The sequence below is a fragment of the Psammomys obesus genome, unplaced genomic scaffold, assembly GCF_907164565.1.
Source record: "Psammomys obesus unplaced genomic scaffold, mPsaObe1.curated_primary_1811, whole genome shotgun sequence".
NCBI classification, from domain to species: domain Eukaryota; kingdom Metazoa; phylum Chordata; class Mammalia; order Rodentia; family Muridae; genus Psammomys; species Psammomys obesus.
Window position 1 is genome coordinate 33,019,679 of NW_026585895.1, and position 22,363 is coordinate 33,042,041.

At 46.8% G+C, this 22,363-nt stretch overlaps 1 protein-coding gene across 1 annotated transcript in view; it reads right to left on the bottom strand.

The window, feature by feature from the left end:
- Kif5c (kinesin family member 5C) overlaps window positions 1–22,363 on the bottom strand; it is a 148,363-nt gene that overhangs the window by 23,401 nt on the left and 102,599 nt on the right. Inside the window, exons 14-23 of the mRNA XM_055600296.1 lie at window positions 21,981–22,187; window positions 19,514–19,660; window positions 16,049–16,237; window positions 12,331–12,448; window positions 10,150–10,226; window positions 9,491–9,600; window positions 7,072–7,173; window positions 6,728–6,788; window positions 2,135–2,206; window positions 379–483 (exon numbers count right to left, since the gene is read on the bottom strand). Coding sequence (XP_055456271.1) covers window positions 379–483; window positions 2,135–2,206; window positions 6,728–6,788; window positions 7,072–7,173; window positions 9,491–9,600; window positions 10,150–10,226; window positions 12,331–12,448; window positions 16,049–16,237; window positions 19,514–19,660; window positions 21,981–22,187 — 1,188 coding nt within the window. The remainder of the gene's footprint in view (window positions 1–378; window positions 484–2,134; window positions 2,207–6,727; window positions 6,789–7,071; window positions 7,174–9,490; window positions 9,601–10,149; window positions 10,227–12,330; window positions 12,449–16,048; window positions 16,238–19,513; window positions 19,661–21,980; window positions 22,188–22,363) is intronic.

The following is a 22,363-nucleotide window of genomic DNA, read 5'->3' on the forward strand; positions in this document are numbered from 1 at the left end:
TGTACAATGTATTTTGATCATGTCTACTCCTCACTCCTTGCCCTAACTCCTCCTAGATCTACCTCTGCTGGTCACTTTGAGACAGGGTCTTAATATGGTGCCCAGGCTGGTCTTAAGCACCTAAACTTGATTGATCCTCCCCCTCTTTAGTAGCCAGGAATACAGGTACATGCCACCATTCCTGCCAAGATCCAGGGATTTCTAAGGACCAGCATTTTTTTTTTCCAGTACACAGGTTCTTTGACCACGTACAGACATCCAATATCAGAACTGTTCTGTGTTGCAGCGGACCAGGCCAGGCTATGGCCGAGAGAGAGCAGAAGTGGCGGGTGTGTGGGTGTTTGCGCACGCGCGCGCGTGTGCAATGAGCTCACTGACCTGCTTGTGCACCTTGGTAAGCTGCTCCAGGTTGTTCTCCAGGAAGGAGATCTTCTGCTTCTGGGCAGCACTACCCCCTCCATCGTCGCTGTCCAGTTCCACACTCTGTAGCCACAAAAGACAGTTAGTGGCATGAGCTGCTTCCCCACTCACCTACAACATGTTCGCAATACATTAACGCCTTGAAAAAGAAAAATCCACAATCCCACGGGAAAATAAAGAGATGCTGTAAAAGTTTCTACTCCGTGGGCTTCCCGATACATTTCCTTGGCTTCCACTGAACTGTTGTGAGGAAGAGTTATTTCAGAGTGTTGGAATAAGGATACCTTCAGATCTGCTTTTGTATGCTGCACACATTTCTCTCTAATGAAATGTACATCTTCCCTGCAGGTAAAGAGATTTCTCTTTTCAAAAGAAAGTGTTCACACCTTATTAAGAAGAATCAGGGTGAAAATAAGCATGAGACTCAAGTTTAGTTTAGCCATCAGGATCAGATGAGAAATTACCAAGCCTGTCAGCCACAGTCACTGCTGCCACTGGGAAATCCTAATGGCTTCTGCTTGTCTCTTAAACACCCAAAGCTATGCAGCTCCTCAGTGACTCAGTCTCAGCCTCCGCACGGCATCCAGGTGCTGGGAAAATCCTTCAGACTTATCAGATCTTCAGACTGGCAACAGTACCACAGCTTGACAAGCAAGGTGCCGCAGATAAATTAGGAAATGCATGTGGAAACACAGCCTGAAGTTCAGAAATAGCAAAACACGTCTGTCTGGTGTGACAGTGGGAGAAATCACCCTTCTCCAGCAGGGAAATGCTTTCTACCATCAATTCAGCCCCAAACAGGAACTCTCAGGCATGAATGTACATCAAGAGCCCCAGGACACTTACTAAAACTCAGACTGCTGAGCCCACCCCTGTCTCTGACTTCTCAGATCTGGGGTGTGTTTATGTAGTTGAACAAATTCCCGAGTGAGGCCGATGCAGTTGCCAGAGGCCTACAGGCTGGAGGTCTAAAAGTAGGTCATCCTTAGGAAGTTTTATAAAATGAAATCAGGGCCAGCACTCCATCCCCCCCTCTCCTCCAACAACAGGAGTCTTCTTCATTGTTGTCACAAGCTCTCATCAGGTGCCCTTCCTGCCCATCACATCTAGGTTGGCCTCATCCTCCGCCCTGGTGCTTTGTTAGACTGTGGTCCTCACCCGAGGTTTTGACAATCTCCCAGGATTCTGAGAGTTTGTCCAGTTATGCCCGACTCTCTTCAGCCCTGTAAATACACCCAAATCCACACCTGCAATTCAGGGAGGCCAGAACCTCCCGTGGAGTCTGGGGTAAACAAGTACAAAGTCAATACTAACACAACCCGCACACTCCACAGACAGACATGAGGCTCTGGCCACCTCACTTCTGTAGATTCTGGGACCATGCTGTCTTCTGACAAGAATGTTCCAGACTTTTCTGGCCCAAAGCAGCGACTTTCACACAGCAGGGCCAGATAAATAAATATGTGTCATCTTAAGTAAAGGCCAGTTGGGAACAGCATTATAACTGCCTTTTGCTGAGAAGGAAAATCAGATGGTAAAATATTCCCAAGTAATTTCAGCCCCAAGCACATTCTTTTAATAACATTCTCTGGCATGAGGCAATTAATTTTTAAGCATAACCAGCCTTAATTTGAGCAAGTGATACTTCAGCTGAAGATGATGCCTCATGGCCTTGACTTTTCTCCTCAACCTGTGCAGAAATGACAGGACTCACCTTTTTCACCCGGGTGGTCAAATCCTGGACGAAGAGTTTCCGCAGGTTGTGAAGGGTCTGGAGTTCTCTAGACTGGAAGAGATTTTTCACATGCAGCGTCAGCGAGGTGACAGACTGAAGTGCTGTTGCATTTGCTCTAGAGGTCACTAGCCCCCCTGATGGTGTTACTTTGCTGCTGGAGCTGCCATTGATACTGTTGGTGCCAAGGTACCATCTGTGCCCATCCCTCTCTTCAAGTCATACTGCTATTGGGTGCAGGAGCCCAGGGGCTTCAACTACTGGCTGTGAGCCAGAACACACAGCCAGTTCCTGTACTCTACTCTCAAGGGAGGCAAACAAAAATGCCTAGTAAGGTACCTGCCAGAATGGGGGTCTCCTGTTTTTATTTACTTCCTACCTAAACACGACATGTCATAGCAACAAACTAAATTAAAAAGTAACCATGGTTTCTCTCACCTAAACTGGCTGTCCTTTTTCCGTGATTCTGCACCCAACCTCTGCACTAACCCACAAGAATGTCTGCCTCACACTATAAATGAGGCTCTTCTCAGACTCTCCATCTGGTAGCCCTGGGCAAGTCACCTGAACGTCCTGTGTGTTCTCTCATTTTTAAGGTGAAGGCGAAGAGAATTTGACTCACTGGCATCAAGGCCAAACAAGAAGATCTAGAAAGCTTTTACACAATTTCTGGACTCAGTAAGCGGTCAGTACTATGGCTAATATGAGTCCATATCCCAAGAGCTGGCAATTCCCTCCTTCATTTTGGATTATTTTCTATGAACACTGAAAGATAAGAGTGATGAGACAAGGGCTAGAACCAAACCTGGTGATCTTCGCTAACAAAACAAGAAGATCAAAGCATTTTATTCCATTCAAGTTTTTGTCTCCACACATACATAAACATATGTGTTTGTGTGTGTGTGCGTGTGCATGTGTGTGTGTGTGTATGTGTGTGTGTGTAATTTATATACATAAATTTTAGTCAGGGTCTTATTTTCTGAAGCTCTGATTGGTCTTGAATTCATTATATAGACCAGGATGGCCTCGAACTCATAGAGATCTTCCTGCCTTTGTCTCTCACGTGCTCAGGTTAAAGATGTCCACCGCTATAGCACTGCCACACCTATTGTTTTCAAGATTTATTTCCTGTTTGTGCATGCGCAAACATGAATGCATTCCACACATGAATGCAGGTTTTGGAAGATTTGAGAAGAGGGCATTGGATCCTCTGAAGCTGAAATTATAGGTGGTTATGTGTTACCCTGGGTGGGTGCTGGAAACTGAGCTCACGTCTTCTACAAAAGTAGTAAGTGCTCTTAGCTACTGACCTGTCTTTTCCAACCTGGCTTTTCCTATGTTTTCTACAAGAGATGTTCATTTCATGTAAATTATTTCCTTAGAAGCAAAGAGGAGACTCTTTTCAATGTTTTCACCTATAAAAATTGACAGATGTCGGGGATGAAACTTACAGGGGCTTACATTCAAAAGGTAGAAACAGGACCCCGAGTTAAGGAAACGGTTTTCTTGGAATAAGATTCTGTATAATTTAAGGTCTTATTATTAGGTTCAATTCTGTGTTGAAGTAAAAAGCACCTAAAGTCCTTTGCATCCTTGGATGAGGTAAGTCGCTTTCTGCAGGAAGCCAAACAGGTCTGGTATTATGAATACCATGCCCACGGTACCAGTGAGCTGCCTCACGGCCTCGGAAGGGGTGCAGAGAGTGCTCGCCACTCTCCAGGCTGCCCTACACCCCTGCTGCAGGGAGTTCAGTCCCAGCATCCCTTAATGTTTGCAAATGCCCTGCATCTGCCCTCGGCCTCAGATCTCTGGTTTCTGCCTACACTGTCATCACAGTTACTATCTTCCAGTGAAAAGCACGAGGACACTAAAAGGATGGAAGAAGGCTTGACACCCTGCCCAGATGCCAGACCTCTCCTCAGGACATAAATACAACAAAGAGCTGGCTGGCCCCTTTCTCTCAATGTTCACAGTCTGGCTGGGCAGTCAAAGGCATGTTAGATGCTTTATACTGCCGTACATCGATGCTTGCGCAGCTGTTACTTGGCTTCTTGCTGCAATCACATTCACAATCATTTCTCCAACCTCTAACTGGCCTCAGTTCTTTTGCCATCAAAGGCTACTTCCACCCCCACTCCACCCCATGTGAGAGTTCTGGGGCAAGCTTTCTATCATGGTGGAGGATGGCACTACAGAGGTGGTCAGTATGGCGTGAGGTGGGATCTAGCGGAAGTGGGCTGTGTCTTGCCGTGAGCCAAAGAACACCACGGATGGCCAGTCTGCAGCAAGATTCAGCACTCAGGCTTGCACGCCAGGGCCTTGAGGACACAATGGACAGCCAAGGACAGCAAAAGCCTGTCTCTGAAGGATATCTACAGCTCAGCTTAGAAGAAGTTCAAGGCTGAGGGCAAATTTTCAAGTCCAAAACAGCACACACTGCAGGAATCCAGTCTTGGATTTAATGGAAGGGGAGTGGAGGTGGCGGGGAAAAGGAAAAGAGGAAGAGGAGCCACCATGTTAGGGGGGCTGTCCTTGTGTGGGGGAGGGATGGACACGTGTGTAAGGGGGGACAGTTTGTGAGAGAGCAAGCCTGTGTAGGCACAGCCAGATTACTAAGAAATGAGCTTGGGGGAGGGAAGGAGAGAAAATAATTGAGGATATGATAGAGGCTACCGGGAAAACATGCCATTTAATACATATTCAAGCACCTAAGAGGCAAAGGAACTGGCAACTAATCCTTCATTGATTATGTTTGCAGGGATAGGGACAAGGAAGCTTGTGAGTGGGAGAAAGAAGAGGTGTATGTGGATATAAGAGGAGTGGAGAGTGTTGTGTGTGAGGGAGAGATTGTGTGCATGAGAGAGAATTATGTGTGATGTGTGTGTTTGAGAGAGAAAAAGTACGTGTGAGAGAAAAGGACTGTGTGTGAGAGAGAGAATGTGTGTATGTGTGAGCATGTGTGTGAGAGAGAAAGGACCCATGAGAGTGACTATGTGAGGGTGAGCTGTGACTCTGATTGAATGTGCACATGTCTGAGTTTACTGAGCATTTGTGCATATTGGTCTGTGAGGAATGAGAGAAGGCAAGTGTGAGTTTCAAGTACACAACTTGTGTGAATGAACAAAATGTGTTCGAATGAGAAAAATCGTTAGTGAGATGATGCACTTGTAAGTGTCTAGGAACAAATATGAACATCAAATGGACAATCAGGACATGTGGCCAGGCCCAGAAGATGCTGTGAAAGTGAGTGTGTGGTATGATGACAATTTGTATGTGCAAATACATGGGCAAGGTGTGTGTGAGCACAGCAGAGAAATTGAAAGTAAACAAGGGGACATGGTCTTCATCCATGGCTGCACAGCGGTGCAAGAAGAGAATAATCCGAATTATCACACATCCCCAATGGCAGGAATCTAGTGAAATTCAATGTTCAACATTTTCCTGCAATTCTGTAAGAACATTCAGTTATGGGCTGCACTGTTTTATTAAACTATGTAGATGAAGCAATCTCATGGTTTTGAGTCTATTTTCCCTATAGACTTCACCCTTGAAAGGTCCAACTTCCTGTCGGCACAGGCCTTTGACCCCTGTCCCAAAGGCTCGTGTCCTCATTCCTCTGAGGAGCAGCATGTGCTGGCCCAGGAGCCAGCATGCAGCTTCAGTTCCAGATGGGAGTAGCCATCTGCCCACAGCCTGAGTCCCTAGGTTGCTGGGGACGGGCTCTGTCCCACATAGCCTCACATGACCCATGAGTGGGATCAGAAGGTGCCGATGAATTTAAACATGGGCAAGCCAAAACACGTTTTCACCAGATCATGCTGTCAGACAGTCTGTGATAAGCCACAGCTATGAACTGTGACTATGTACTGCTGTCCTGCATAGCCACTGAAACCAAGGCTGGCAGAGGAAGCCAGTAGCTGTAGGCACAGCACAGAGAAACCCAAAAGCAATTTCAAATAGTGAACCCTTCCAGAGGCATGCGGGGTCTCCTGCTCTTCTTTCTAGCCCTCCTGCGAGGCACCTGCTCCGGCGCTGTCCTCTTGTGTCTGCCCTCTACTCTTTCATGGAGTCACACACTGATGTCTCCATCACCACCACATGCCACAGGTAATTGCTCGTGGAATATTCTTCCCCTCAGCTCACTTTGTCAAGGTCAGTTTCTAGAGGACAGGCTTCCCTAACCTCTGTACTGATATACCCAAGCCTCTAGACAAGTGTCAGCCTCCGTGGGTGCTTGCTAAATATCTGTTGAAAGTTGAGTGGAGTCTCAAAGGGCAGAGACTGGTCTACAATGGAGTTCAATTCTTAATTCAAGTGTTGATGCTCCCTCGTGGTCCTGTGGTTAGTATTTGGTGCTCTCAAGTGTTTCAGGATTATGGGACAAATGCCTGACTAATCAATCAATGAATTAGTTCTGCTAAAAGTGATTTCTACAAATCCCCATCTGAAACAGAATGCTTTGTGTCTAAAAGCTATGCAGGAAAGGTGTGCACAGATAAAATTTTAGAATAACAACTCAGTAGATCACAAGCAAGTCAGGCCTCTGAGAGTGAGCTGATTTGGGAACTGACTCACCACAGTCTCCTCCAGTCCCTTGAGGTCCTCCCTGGCTTGTTCCCTTTTATCATTGAGCAACCTGGGAGACAGGAAGGAATCATGAACCACCAAGCGAGAACCAGAATCGGGACAGATGCAATTTGCACCTAAGGGAAATGAACAAGGCTGTGCAGAGAACAGACAGTCACTGCTACTTTAAACAGGTGGACCTGGCCAGAACCTCTGGGCTCCAGCACCACAGCTGGACCTGGCCAGAACCTCTGGGCTCTAGCACAGCTGGACCTACCTAGATCCTATGGGATCCAGCACAGGGGCTGGTTCTCAGGCCCCCCAAGGATGAGAAGTCGGTTTACAGCACTCACAGGAGCTTCTCCAGCTTCACTTCTCTCTCCTGGTCCTCTATTTTCAGCTTGTTATAATCAGAGCTGAGCCTCTCCTGTTCCAGTTGCAGCTTCTGATTCAAACTGAAATTGAGAGGAAAAACCAATATATTCCAGACCAGCTTGAACACGTGAGTCATCCGCCTAAAGCCCTGGTTCTGTTCCAGCCCCATTAGTTCTGTGCAATAAAGGCAGCAATTCGGGAGGATTTTGAGGGATCAGAGAACAACCTCACAGCTTCTTCTCTGCCCAAGTGAAAACTAATTTCTGGGGAGCAGCTAGGAAGCATGAAATGAAACAAAGGCTTTGAGGGGGTATTTATAGTTTGTTTGTGTGCAAGGGCTTCTGTAGGGATGTAATGACATTGAGGAAAAGGTGATGCTTAGAAAGAAGGAGAGAGGAAGAGAGAGAGAGAGAGAGAGAGAGAGAGAGAGAGAGAAAGAGTGTGTTACAAGTTCTGCTGCTGTAACCATCCAGAGAATAGCTGTTTACTCAGGTAACTATTTGGCCATTTTAACCCCCCTCCCCCCAGGTATTGGAAGCGCTTTCTGAGGACAACAGCCAATGGGGGGCGGGGAGGAGCAGTCCCTTGGTCCGGAGAACATTCACACAGACCTTAGGAAGAACACTGCTCAGGTTTTGTGCAGAAAGAAAAGTCATCATCTGGTTGTGGTGGTCAAATTTATGTCAATTTGACAGGAGCTAAAGGCATTTGGGAAGAGGTGCTTTCAGCTGAGGAACTGCCTCTGTAAGGCCTGCCTGTGGGCAAGTCTGTAGTGGTTTTTGCTTGTTTGTTTGTTTGTTTGTTTTTTAATTGATGACTGACGTGGGAGGGACTGGCTCACGGGGGAGGTGCCATCCCTGGGCTGGTGGTCCTGGGTGCTCTAAGAAAGCAGGCTGAGCAGCCATGAGGAGCAAGCCAGCAGGCAGCATCCCTCCATGGCCTCTGTCTTAAGTTCCTGACCTGACTTCCCTGACGGTGAACTGTTCACTGTTAAGTTGAAGTAAATCCTTTCCTCCCCCAGTTGACCTTGGTCACGATGCTTTATCATAAGAATAGAAACTCTAAGACAGGAGTGTCTAGTCCACTTCTGTACCATGTCAGTGCTCATAAAACCACGTATGAGGCTGGGACCACAGGACTCTGTGAAGGAAGCCAGGAGCACCCGCGAGCCCAAGCCCACAAAGCTCCCCGTCTAAAAACTCATGCACTGATGTTCTCTATCTGCCTTTTCCTTCTTCCTTCTCTTTTAGCAGCCTGTTTTGAGAGGGATTAATCAGAGTCATATCCAGGAGAAGCTCAAGGTGTGTCTGAATAGAGCAGGAGCAGAAGGAGGAGAGGAGGGCATGCTGAGGCCTGTCCTTAGGCAGACTCCACAGATCCAGCACATCACCTAGACTCCTGCTTCTCTCCCCCTTCTCCCTCAAGATGCAAATGCACTTGCAAGCAGCTCACATACTCTGAAAAGATTTGGATCAGTAGCCTGGAGAATTAAACGCTTAGCTCCAGTCTGATTCCTATTTAGCTGTGTGACCTTAAGTAAATAATTCAACCTTGCTTCCCATATCTAATTCTTCATCTATAGAAAGTGGCAGTGGGAGTGACAGGGGTTGGGGGAGTGGGGGGGAGCTTGCCCTAGTTGGAGGAGGGGCAGTAGGTGAAATTCTGTTTCAGTAGACATGTTGTCTTTGTAATGCATGCCTTTTAGGGGAGCACTTAAAAGGCTGCTCTACAAAGGGGTTCAGGGACTCCCAGGGAGATCTACTATGTCAAGCTCATAAACAGCCCCCAGAATAAGATCGCCCCCTCCCAGAAGGGAGCTTTGTAGCTAGGGAATTTGTGCCACAGAAAAGGAAAGGGTGCTCTGGAGCAGGGGATTCCCCAAAGACTCTGAGAAGGCATAGTGAAGCTACCACGATGCCATATGGTAGCAGGGGCACCGTAGAGTGACATCTACCATGCACAGACACATACTGGCATATGTCTCGGAGATGTGCACACAAGTGACTAAATGATTATAGGTACATTATTGCTGGGCTAAAGAGGCAGCGATGCCAAATGGCTTCTCTGGAGAGAAATAGCCTTTTTTTCTGTTCATACTTTCATATAGTCTGTCTGGCTCCTGGATATGTATCTTCCAAGTCGAGTCTCCGCTGAGCTGATCCTGCCCCAGGTTGGGGTGATGCAAAGGGGTGGCTAGGCCTGTCTGCCACCGCTATACTAGAGCCCAAGCAGGCTGAGCTCCAGATGGGAGAACAGACTTCAGAGGTAGCACCACCTGGGCAGAGCACAGAGCCCAGGCACAAGGAGACAAGGGGCCCTGGCCAAAAGCCATGTCCTTTAAGTCTGGCTTACAAGGCCTGAGCATGCCCATGTCCCACGAGCCCCTAGCCAACTCACTCCCGAATCTCGTCAATGATTCTCTGCTTCTCCTCAATCTCGTCGCGAAGTCTGGACAGCTGCTTCTGGTGTGCTTCCCGGTGACTCTCCATCTGCTGCTCCAGAGCCTTCTGCAAGCCAGGCCAGGAGAAATGTGGCGTCAGTTTGTCAGCGCTTTGCCCACTCAGTGACAAGCGCTGGATCCATGTCTAACCTCCCTTAGACGTTAAAACCCCAAAGGAAGAGTGTTTCTAGCTCTTGTGCCCTAGCTCCTGGCCTTCCTTCATCAGCACAGCAAAGCCCACAGATCTGTCATAAAACTGAGAGGGCCCTAGAGGCAACCGGCTCCGTAACTGCAGAGAAACTTCGCCCTTGCCCTTCTACCACTCACCGAGCTACAGGGCTTTGCCGGCCAGGCCAGTCAGGACACACATTTCTCCTTCTATCTGAGTAACCCCAGACAAGTGACTTACTCCTCGGGAACAGGAAACACAAAGACATCAAGGCAACCTAACTGTATTCACAGACGTTTCTGGTTTCCTGAAAAGTCCCATCAGGCTCCAAGGGGGCTGCTCTGAAGACCCAGCTGTGGTTCCTCTCCTCTCTGCCTTACCCTGACAGGCACTGGTCTGAGGACAGACTGTGCCAGATGTGTGCACATGAAGTACACTCAGACTCACCTTCATCTCCTCGGCGTCCTGAAGTCTTGTCAGGTGCTCCTTTTCCTTATCTTGAAAACTGACTTCATGCATTTTTTCTGTTTCAGGTTGTAAAAGCGACTTAAGTTTTAACTACCAGGACTCGTACCCAAAGCAAAAACTCAGAAAACAAAACCATGACGACACAGGGCAAACACCAGCCACCAGTGATGGCATGCAGGGGCGGGGGAAGCCTCTGTCAAAGCACCGACACCTCCAGCTGACCTCTCTTGTGGCCTGGGCTGGTGCTGGGGACCCCAGGTGGACTGCAACCCCGGGAGAGCACCAAGGAAAGGAAGAAGCTAACTAGAAGCAGATGGCCCTAGCACCGCTTTTCACTCGGCCTCTGGGAGCCGGCCCTGAGGGTGCGGGCATGATCATGCCTCACAGATTATAAACCTCCTGTGAGGGGGAGGTAACATCTGGGTTCATGTCACTGGCAGAACTCCACAAGGAGTTAATTTACCTCCCAGGAGTAGCTGTTGATTTTCTAAGAATCTGGAGCAGGGAAACAAGCTAAAGATGAAAATAAGGGAAACGTGAATCTATTCTAACACTTTCTGGATTCACCAGGGGGCCCCAGGTGGGCAGGGCTGTTGCCAGCGCTCCGTGGGGCTCCCTGAGCATGTGTGCAAAGGCACCCTGAGCTAGAGAGCTGGAGAGGTGGGGAGATGGAGGCAGGGAGCAAATGTCATTTGAACAGTAGCATCTATCTCATTATTTCTCTAGTCTGTTTTACTTTATTTCTCCCTGTTTGTATTTCTATTCAGCTTTCCCTCACCCAATGTTAAGGTGGCATACACTACTCTCAATCTTCATTTCTTACCACAAAAATAACATGTTACAAGGCTATGGCACAGCTCTTTCTCCTTAATTTGCAGCAAGTATTTATCCAGTAAAGAGCTTTATATGAAGATAAAAGAAGTGAAATGATAACGACATCAATCCCACTACTCAACAAAGCATTTTTTACTTTAAATATTAATTTCTAAGACTACAAGGATCCATTTATTTTTAATAACTTCAGTAAAGACTATAACACTTCATCTTAACCATCACTACACACATGCATGCTTTGTCTATAACAGGAAGACCAATATTCTATTAACTTTTAGATATTTGGGTGGTTTCCTTTTTTCTTCTTCCCTGCATTCCTGATTTTGCTTTTCTAATCTAAAGTTCTGTGATGAGGGGCTGGGGAGATGGCTCAGTATTTAAGAGCATTTGCTGTTCTTCCAGAGGACAGAGTTCAGTTCTCAGCATCCAGACCAGGTGGCTCACAAATGCCTATCATTCTCCTACAGGGCATCTAGCACCCTCTTCTGTGTGGCACCTACACACACAGACACAGACACACAGACTATATCTTTGAAAATATGAAATAAAAATTTGCAATAAATACTTAAGATTCAAGGATCAAATGACACACAGAACTGTTAGGGTTATTCAAATTGCTCTACTCTATAAAGAATTAAATTTCACTTCAGCCTTCACTATGTATGGTTGGCCTCACCCTGCATGTGGCAATGTTTGTAAACCCTGTTCTGGTTTTTGCATTTCTGATTGTCACTCTAATTTTTGCCTCTGTTTACTCACATTTATTAAGCATTTCCTGTGTGTCAGATACCATGTGGCTAAAGGAAAACCTTGTTTAAAAAATATGCAAGTTCAGAATTCCATGGCAAGACAAGATCCACAGGGTCTGACAGAAGACAGAATCTGCCTTTCAGAATCACCGCTGGGATACGGCAGGGTAGCTAGCCCAGAGAAGACTGCAGTGAGACCCCTCGGCATATTGACTTAGCCACAGTCCCTAACTAGGTTGTTTCAGGGCAGTCACAACAGAAACAAGCAGAGGCAGAGAGGCATCTGACAAGCATAGGGACAAGTTTTACTGAGTGACTAGAGGCCAACTGGGTTGGAAGAAGAGGATGGTGGCCAAGTCAGCTGGGTGGACAGAGGGAAGCTGGAAAGGCAGTAGATATGCAGTGGGCTAGCATCGTTTTTGTTTTTGTTTTTTTCTTTTTTTTTTCTTTCAGTAATGCTGTGGCTCCCAGCAGACATAGAAATGCTGTGACTGAACAAAACTAAACATCGGGACTCAGCCAGCTAGAGCCTGGCTTAGGCCAAGTGTCTGACACCTGTGAAGGCGTCAATATTTACCTTGGGCTCGGAGCTTGGCCAGCTCCTCACTCAGTGAGTCCTGGGCCTCTTCCAGCTGCCGCCTCTTCTGTTCCATGTTCTGCATGTAGTCTGTCAGAGATTTGATCTTGGCCTCGTGCTTTGAGCAAAAAAACAGATCGGAAGGAAAGGTGAGTACCCAGTATGTGGTGGTCTAGGCTCACCTGGAGCTGTCCAATAGGAAAAAACAAGTTAGAGACCTCACCATGGAATGGCTTGTCCTTTGTCCTTTGCCTGCGACTCAGAATTGGGGACCAAGGCAGGTCTCTGGTTTTTTTTGTTTGTTTGTTTGGTTGGTTGGTTGGTTTTTTGTTTGTTTGTTTGTTTGTTTGTTTGTTTGTTTTTCGTGTACTCTGCAGCTTTAGTCTCCACAGATCCTGCCTGGCCATGTCTCTTGTGCTCTTCCCCTTCATGTGGAGACCAAAGCCTACCCTTGTTTCCTTCCTCATGGTAAAAGCTGAGCAGCTAATGGTGTGGCTCAATATTGCAGCACCTGCCTGGATTCAATCCCAGCACCCTGAGGAGGAGGAGGGGGAGGATGTGTGCTGAAGGAGCTAGGAAACATCCAGAGCTAAAGGCCTCATCCTTTGGACATGCACCTGTAGATTCAAATAGCACATCTGCTCTTCTTCTGGCCCTCACGCACAATTCACAGATTCTGGTCACTAGAGATCTTGTATCTCAAGGTTCCTCTCTCTGAACAGTTCCCTGTATGCCAGCACTGTTCACACATGCACACATGTCCTGGCTGGCTTCTTACCAGGCCTCAGACTTTTTTTACAGCTCTTTTTTTTTCCCCCCTTGGCTCATAAGGGTATAGAGTAGATACTTAATAACACCAGTGGGATGAGTCACTAAATGGGCGGGGGCTCAGCTGGCTGAACAGGCATAATGGTGAATTCTGGGCAGATGGAATCTGCAGATTGTTTCCCTCTAGATCCGGGGACTCATGTTTAGGCAGGAAGACCCTGCAGAATGAATTCTGATGATAGAACTCCTCAGCAACTCAGTTGGAGGAGAGAGAAAAACAGCTTTTTTTTTTGGGAGGGGGGGGAAGAAACACACAAAGAAGAAAGAATTTCAGTGAGAAATACCGTTAGATTCCTTAAACCACACCAGAAAATGAAGCGCCAAGGTTCTGTTAGCATTAAACCTCCAAGAAGAAGCAATGGCCGAACTGTACTGTACTGTACTCTGTACTGTAGCAGAGAATAAAGCAGGCCCGTGGGAAGCTGCACTCAGTGCCAACACAGGAAGATTTTTCCAAACTTTTCAGCATCCTAATTTTAACTCAGATAGCAGTCAGTGTCACTCTGAAGCCAGGAGCCCACACTTGAGAGTGAGTTTTCCTAAACCTTCCTCTGGCTACACTCGCTCCAATGAGCAGAGTTCACAGCCTACTGTGCACGTCGAGGGCCCACTCTGAGCACTGCAGTTCGAACCACGCCCTCATCCAGGAGCTCTGCAGGCTGCACTGTCTCCTCCTCACTCACTCGCACAGGGCACAGCTGACCTGATCCGAGTATTCATGTTGGTGTGCCCTGTGCAGGAGGGATTTGGGCACGGAGCTGCTATGTCCAGCTGGACACAGGAAGTACTGGGCTGCTGGCCATGGATGCTCTGCCTGTGGCTGACTTCAGCCCCAAACTGTTGGGATTACGGGTACCTCCCAAACTCGTGCCATAGTCTCAAAGGTGACCTAGAAACTAGGGTTGAGCTGTACCTTTCTTTAATGTTTATCTTTTCCCCTCAAGTTTTACAAATTCTAAAAATGTCTTGCTGCAGATAAAGAAACAAAAAAGTTCTTGTTGCTAATGACAGTATAGTTATAAAAATATAGAGCAAATCTGCAAAAATGCAGTATGAATTTCACCTACAAACCACCCTGTCTTACAAATTAAGATATATTTTACAAAGATATAAAACGGCATAGATTAAACTCAGTGTTTTCATTTTAACTTAATTTTATATAATTATTCTTTCCAAATGCCCAAGTTCTATGAGTTTTTATAAGTACTATGTAATATTCTTTCACATAACTCCATCATTTGTCTGTCAACAGGTGTTTGGATAACATATTTTATAATAACGTAAAGTAATAGTGCATCCAACAGTTTCCACATGAGCTTTTACTATTTTAATCAGGAAATTATAATACCTTATGAAACTTTAAAATTTCATCTCCGTTACCAATGAAAAGCAGTACACACAAAATTCCTGGATGAAAAGACACTCACAGGGTAGGGAGCTACACAGAGAGGAGAAGTGTGTTCTACACACACGACCTACACCTGAATCCCCAGAATCAAGGCTGAGAGTGGTGGCATTTGCCTGCAGCCCCAGGACTGAGGATCAGCAAAGACAGGCAGGCCCCAGGGCATTGTGGTCCAGCTACTTAGGCCAAAACACGATCAACACGTCAGTATCACTAACAGATATCCTGTCTCAGAAAACACAGAGGAAAGCGATAGAGGAAGGTACGCGCCCAAAGTCAGCCTTTGGCCTTCCCATTGTGCACATAGACACACACAGAAACATAAGATACTTTTTCTCTGGTTTTATGTTTCCTAAATGTTTTCAAAAGGACTACTAAGTTATTTCTCATCATCACATACCAACACTGAATAAGCCTTTAAATCATAGTTTACTTAATTTAGAAAACAACTCATAGAATCCATTTTCAGCAATTAGATTGGAGTTCTACCTATTACTGCATGTTATTAATGTTTAAAGGAGTATCATAATACAATGTTTTTTTTTTTTGTCTGCCTCTTGATACTGTTAGACATGCCAGTCCACACTGGTACCTGTTTCCCCAAATGACTCTTTTACAAGCCAGTGAGCCACCCACCCACCCTGGCACCATCTCAGAATCTCAAACCCAAACAGTAAGCTTAGACGTCAGGGTAGCCGGAGCTGCACCATGGTCCTCTGAACCACCTTCCGGAGATGAAAACACCATCCCAATGGGAATAAAACATGCTCTGAGCTTAGGAAGCCAGGACACAAGCTTTGGTTTATGTTCAGCTCCGTCATCACGTATTGGGAAAATATGCTTAATCACAATCACATCTTTACGAACAGGAATGAAACCTGCCTACAGAAGTTTTTAAAAAGCAAGCAAAAAATGCACATGAAATTTTTAGTGCTGTGTGTGCTTGTGAATAAACAATGATACAGCGCCTGGTCACCATCGTCAACACAGCAGTTTCTAATTAGCACATCTTAAATTAAAGTAGGGATTTACAGGTGTAGCAATGTCTTCTTAGCTGATAAGAGACTTAGACATTATATATGCCCAGCTACATAGTCACCCATGCGTGGACAGAGAAGTGGAGATAGATGCTTTGAAGATAGAAAGCCTTGAGGGATTTGTGCAATTTACCCAACAAAATCTAGCCCTGAGGATAAACCCAGAGACCAGCCTAGGTAATACACACCTGTCGCCCATATTCAAAGCAGGGTGTGAGGGAGTGGGGCTGAGACAGGAGGATGAGTTCAAGGTCAATCTGAGCTACAAAGTGAAATTTTTGTCTTAAGGAGACAAAAAGAAGGATGTGTGTGGGATAACCTAAGCCACGCTCACATTAGGCTGAATTAGGCACAGATTCCATCCAGTACACACCATCAGTCCCAAGAAGGGCGTGGAGGCAACAGATCCCAATAGATGAGTGTGAACAGAGATGGACAGACAGCCTACCTGGGAGATGAGCAACTGGCAAGCTGCCAGCTCCCTCTCGCTGGCATTCATCTTCCTGTTGGAGTCCATCTGGGCACTCTCCAGCTGCTTGCTACGGTTCACAAGGGACTTGACCTCTGACTTCATTTTGCTGATGTACAGGCGTGCCATGGTGAACTCCTCTTCGATGACTCCGTTCACATCTGCCAGCTGAGCACAGGAGGGAACATGAGAAACTCGTGGACCCCCTGAAACATGACTATGGGTCCTGGAGACATCCCTCGCTTTTTGGCAAGAAGTCTGTTCACAGGGGAAGCTGAACACGAAGTCCTCAGAGACTACACCTGAGCAAGTTCCCATCAAAGCCATCATCAAATATACTCCTCAGTAATCCATGCATTGCCTTACAATTGACTGGAGGATAGAAGGGATGACACAGGAAGAGAAACTATGGAAGAATGTGCAAAGGAGAAACCTTCCCAGGAGCCTTACCCTGCATGTCTACAACAGTGAGAGCCAGTGTCCCCACCTGTACAGAAACTCAGTGAGCATTTTAGTTCTTTCCTCTATACCGTCCACAGTGGTGAGAAGCCCAATGTCCATGTGCAATGGCTGGAACATAACAGACTCTCTCCAAAGTCTTCCAACAGAACCTCTGATGCCTGAGAATGCACGATTCATTCCTCCTGGTGAAGGTTTCCCTGCTTAGCTACCGGTTGCTGTCAATCTCTTTCCTCTTTGCCTTTTCACACCTGCCCTTCCACGGTAACCTACTTATTAAGATATGTAAAAAAAAACAATCCTAAACTTATATTGAGAAGAGAGGTTTTTCTGAATGAGACATATCCGGTTTCTACGTTTCAGAGCTCCACTGGAAACCAAAAAACAGATATATGAGGTTTTGGGGATAGCCCCATCTGCTGAGATGCCTGCTACACAAGCCAAGCCATGAAGACAGTAGCTTTGTGTGTGTTATATTTGACCACTAGAGAGCAGCCTTGCACCTTAGGAAGACTATGTCCCGGCAGCTTCTAACCCAAGAAGGCCAGCTTCAGATGAAGGCAACGACTTTTGACTCTAGATTCTCACGTCCACAGTGTCCTCTCACTGCCCCTCCCCTGTCCCTTCCCCTCCTCCTCATGCTATTACTTCTGTCATTATCTCATCACATATTTTTCTGTGTAAACATTTGAGGGCTGAGAAAACAATATTGGGTATGAGCCTTAAATATATTGGTAGCATATATGAAGTAGACAGTTCTGCATGCCTGTTGTGATTTTAACCTTATAAGAATTCAACAATTACAGGTGCATGCCTGTAATCCCAACACTCGAGGAGGCAGAGGCAGGTGGATCGCTGTGAGTTTGAAGCCAGCCTGGTCTAGTCAAGCCTACACAGAGAAACCCTGTCTCAAAAAAACTGAAAAAGAAAAGAAAAGAAAGAACTCAACGATACTTAACAATGACTCCAGCACAATACCATGTTAACAGTGGGGAAAGCTACAGCTATCAACCGTGACTCCCCTTCATGGAGGCCCTTGCTAAGCTTAAGTTGGGTTTGTGAGTGCCTGAGATTTGCCTCCCAACATGGCTCCTCGTTCCATCCCTCCCACAATGCAACAGCATGGGAACACTGAGCAGAAAACACTTGCAGCTTTTGTCATTGGTGCAGCACGGAACAAGACTTTGAGAATACCACAATCTACGCAGAGAGTCGTCAATGGAATTAACTAGGGCATGCAGTGTCTGGAACCTAAAAATAATCTCAAAATATCCAATTAAGTATTTTTAAATGCTCCCCGTCATACTTCTGGTTTCTGGCAGGAAGGACCTTTAATGGCAAAGCACAGACACACTTTGATTTCACTAGCCTGCTCATCGGCTCCATGTTACAACTTCGCTTAAAAAGACCCTTCCTTAAAAAAACAAACAAAGACCTTTCCTTACGGTAGGCAGCAGGAGCCTCCAGCTTCCCATAAATCAGCTCCCCCTTGTCGTGTGAGGCCTTTAATCAGCCCCGCATCAGAACTGCCCTGCTCAACACCACCATACGACTCTAAAAATTGCCCCTCAGACAGACCGGCCAAGCCGGCGGGGCCTGAGGGTGCTGCACACTGACACGTTCCCTCACAGGGACTCACGAAACACTGAGCTGCAAGGTGAAATGCCCCAGATGCTGAGCCTAGCCCCGAGGCACCAAGCAGCTGCTTTCTGTTCTCCCAGAGGGGATGGCAGGGTTCCCAGTGTTTAATCACTGCCAGCTCTCTCTGAAGGACCAGTGGGTAGAGGTAAAATGTTTACACTCAAAAGATGTTGTTCTCAGGTTCATGAGCAGCAGGTTAAGGAACCCTGTTCCCTGCCCAGTGTCATCAACTATCACAGTAACTACTCTGGCCAAGGTGCTATGCTCATCGGAACTGTGGGGCACTTGCACTGGAGTGAGGGATGAACTTTGGGGGTGACCGCCATCCTCAGGACACAATGCAACAGTATGCTTCGGAGGCGTACAGTTGATTTCAGCCAACATTTATCCCATTAAATATTTCCCTACTTTTCTCTCTTCCTTGTCTTCAGGAACACCAGTATGCATAACTCCAGGGTCTAAGCCGTTCATGGGAACATTATTCTCCTTTATGACCTATACCTGGCCAGCCAGAATAAGCTCCATCTACTGGAAATTTCCAGCATACAGTCCCCTCCTGGGTAAAAGTGGTCAGGGTTGAGGCCACACTGCATGATTGAGTAAAGATGTGATGATTGGTGCTACAGCAGTGATCTTGCTACATGAAGCAAATGCTTAAAGATATAAAACTGAGACAGGCTAGGGACAGCCAGAAAGAAAGCAGAATGACTCGTCCTCTGTATTACTGAGCCACTTCAATGAAACAAATTTCATTTCTCTAACTTTAGTAAGCCATGAGTCACCTGGAGATTCTTGTTTAAAAGATAGATTCTACTTCAGTATGTCTGAGATCGGCTGGCCTGGGGTCTATATTGCTAATTAGCCCCAGGCAATACAGACCTCGCCGACTAACAAGGCGCCCAGCTTTGCCTGTTGCAGATAATTAAGTGTGGTTTACTCTTTAAGCCACTGTGAGCTGCCTATAACTTTCAGCTGGAAGCTTTTCCAGTTCATACCCCCTGGCTGTAGAATTCTCACCACGTTAAGTTCTTAAGGGGCAGACAACTGAGACCTGGCCAACAGCTTCCCTCAGCTGAGCCCCAGTGTACGGACACTGCAAGTGAGGCCGAGGCAAAAAAAAACAAGTCGCACAAAACCAACCAGGACGGGAAGATGCTCCCCGGATCTGAAAGACAAATTGCTCCATCCCACCCGATTCATGCCCCGGCTCTTCTTTTCCTGCCTTCAAGGATCTCCCAGCATGCCACACTTGCAGAATAGAGCCACGAGCCTCAGGTGTCGCAGAGCCTGGCTCACGTCACGCCAGTCAGAGGAGCAGAACTAGAGAATGGAAGTGTGGCTCACAGTCTTGACGTCGTTGGTCCCAATGATCCCGCCGATCTCGCCCAGATCCTTCAGCAGCAGGTTCAGGATCTCCGTGGCCCTCTTCTTCTGGTGGTTACTAAGCTCCTGTAGCTGACTCAGCTCTCGCTGTGTGGTTGTCAGTGTCGTCTGGAGAACAAAATCAACCGCAAGTTATCAAGGCGACCCGTGAATTTCCTACCTGAGGCCTTGGCCTCCAGAGTGTGAGCGCCCACGCCTGACCCAGCTCTTTGATCATTCCTCTGATCCCAGTTGTAAGTGAACCTGGAAGGCCCAGAGGTTGCTCAGCACTTGGCTCTCTGAGAGAGGAACTTAATTCCGAGATGTTATCTTTTAAGAACCAGGTATGTTTCAGTTGGCAATCTCCATGTTAGCACAGTGAGTTACTAAAACTGAAGCCAGGCCCCAGAGGGCAGCTCAGTAGGTAAAGGAAAGAAATGAATCCAGAAAACTGTCTTCTGGCCTCCACCATGCACCATGGTGCACGAACACAAAATTAATAAAAATAATAAGGATTTTTATTAAATAAAGTAAGGTGCTTGCTGAACAAGCATGAAAACCTAAGTCTGATTCCCGGAAACTATATAAAAATATCTGGCTCTGGTGGTGCATACTTGTTACCCAGGACTGGGAAGGAGTCCTGCGGCCGACTGCCCAGCCGGTCTAGCATACTCAGCGAGCTCCAGAAGAATGAGACTGTCTCAAAAAAAACAAGACGGCCGGCACCAAGGAAGGGTGCTGGAGGCTGACCTCTGGCGTCCACGTGCACACGCTGGCACAAGAGTCGACTTTTTTATAGTATGTTTACAGTACTTAGTCACACTTTCTAACTCACCAAGTGTTGTTTCATCCCCCTTGCTCTACTTCAGGCTCCCCAGCTCCTTGGTCAAACAACAATCTGCTCCCTGGGTCACTTCCAAATCCCTGAGTAATGGGGTCTGGAATCAACAGCCCAGACGAACATTAATGAGCATAGAACACAACTTAAAACATCTTCCTAATGCACGGAAGCCAAAATACTGTCATTCGGCAAAATGACTCAAGTTCCACAGCAGAGCTTCTTCATAAACAGCAAAAGCTCTGTTTTCTCACCAAACCTCATCAAATTAATTTCTTTTCTACCCTCCACGTTTGTTACCAAAAGCAACGGAATAGCCCTCTCCCAACATCTCCATACTGACTCAGCCAATGCGGTAGCAAGCTCTCTAACTCCCCGGGCCTTGCAAGTTAATTCAAAGGCATTTGCACCTAGCCACTACAATTCGTCAAAAATAGTGTATTGAAGCAGTCTGGTAATAGTTGCTTAGACACAAAATGAGAAGCGTGCTGTGGAAAATCTTGCCTTGCTTTGAGATGCACAAAACACAAAGGACCAGCTGTACGAACCCAGGAAAATCCTGAGCTCAAGGGGAGCAGGTGCTCTCTCTGAGTGCCTCTCCAGTGACTTAGATAGCCAACTGGTTGTTTCAGCTTCTTTAACACCACAGCAACAGCAGTCCTGTCTCTGGGAAGCCATTCGGAAGACCTTTCTTCCCTCATGTAGTAGGATGTGGAGAGCATGTTGCACTTCCGGCTGCTCCACTGCCAGCAGCCAGCGCTTTCCTCACCACCTGCTCTGAGAGTCCAGGACTGATGTTTCAGAACAGTGGGATAGCACAGCCCAGGACACCAGGCCATTAGGCAGAGGCATCAAGGGCAGCAGCCGCAGCCACTCCACCTCTCCATCAGCCATCTCCAGGCCGCAAAGGCCATGGCATCAGCCATATCACAGAATGCTCACTGGTCCTGCTGCCTGCCACTAGCTCACCAAGTAAAACCCGCAGCTTTCGTCTCTCCGGGAAGAACCAGAAATACCGCAATATGCTGGCTGGAAGCAAGTTAACAGGCTTTCCCCTGGCCTCATGAAACTAGGACAAGGTGGGTAGTGGGGAGCAAGATCATTCAACAAGACGCAAGCAATGGAATGCTTAACTCCTGTAGGCCCTCAACTTTGCTTTTCAACACAGTGCTTTCAGTGTTATTCACTGGTGATTATTCCTATGTCACACACACACACACACACACAGGTCCTTACTAAATACTTTACACAAACTGTCACCAACACTCATGCCACCCAAGAAGCACAATATTGCCATTCTGACAGTTAAAGCAATGAATACTCAAGATGTTTAAACATCTTGCCTGGGGCCAAGAGTCAGAAAGTCAAATTTTTCATTGAGCTTTTTCTGGATCTAGAATCTGCATTTGACTATTTCCAGAAAGCATTCTTGCTGATGTTATCAATTTCCTGGGTATGAAACAGCTGTGACAGGCAGTCTGTGGTGAAGGGACTGTTGGAGAGGCCTCAGAGAGCAATCTGAGTCTTACAGCAATAAGCATTCAGCCAACTGCCTTCCTATATAAGTCTATCAACAAGTAGTCCCGCCCCATTTAACACTATTGCTCCAACCGTTTTCTGGGCCAGCTCATCCGTCAGCTGCTCATTGGCCCTGGTCTTGTCCTCCACTTCCTGCGACTTCTGGTCGTAATTGACAGCCAGCTCCTCCAGGGCCTGGAGAACTTCTTTCACCTCATCTTTGGCTGCCTCGTTTTCAATCTGGAGGCGTGTCAACTCCTCCTGTATCTTCTCGTAGTCCCTTCTCGTGGAAGCTAGAAGCTGGGGAGATGAGAAGGCATGGTGAATCCACGAATTACATGTCAACCACCCGCATGCTACCCACATAAGCACTTTTAAAACCAGATACAGAACAGGCTGAAAGCTCTCAGGCTGTGGAGAACTGATACACACACACACACACACACACACACACACACACACACACACACACACAC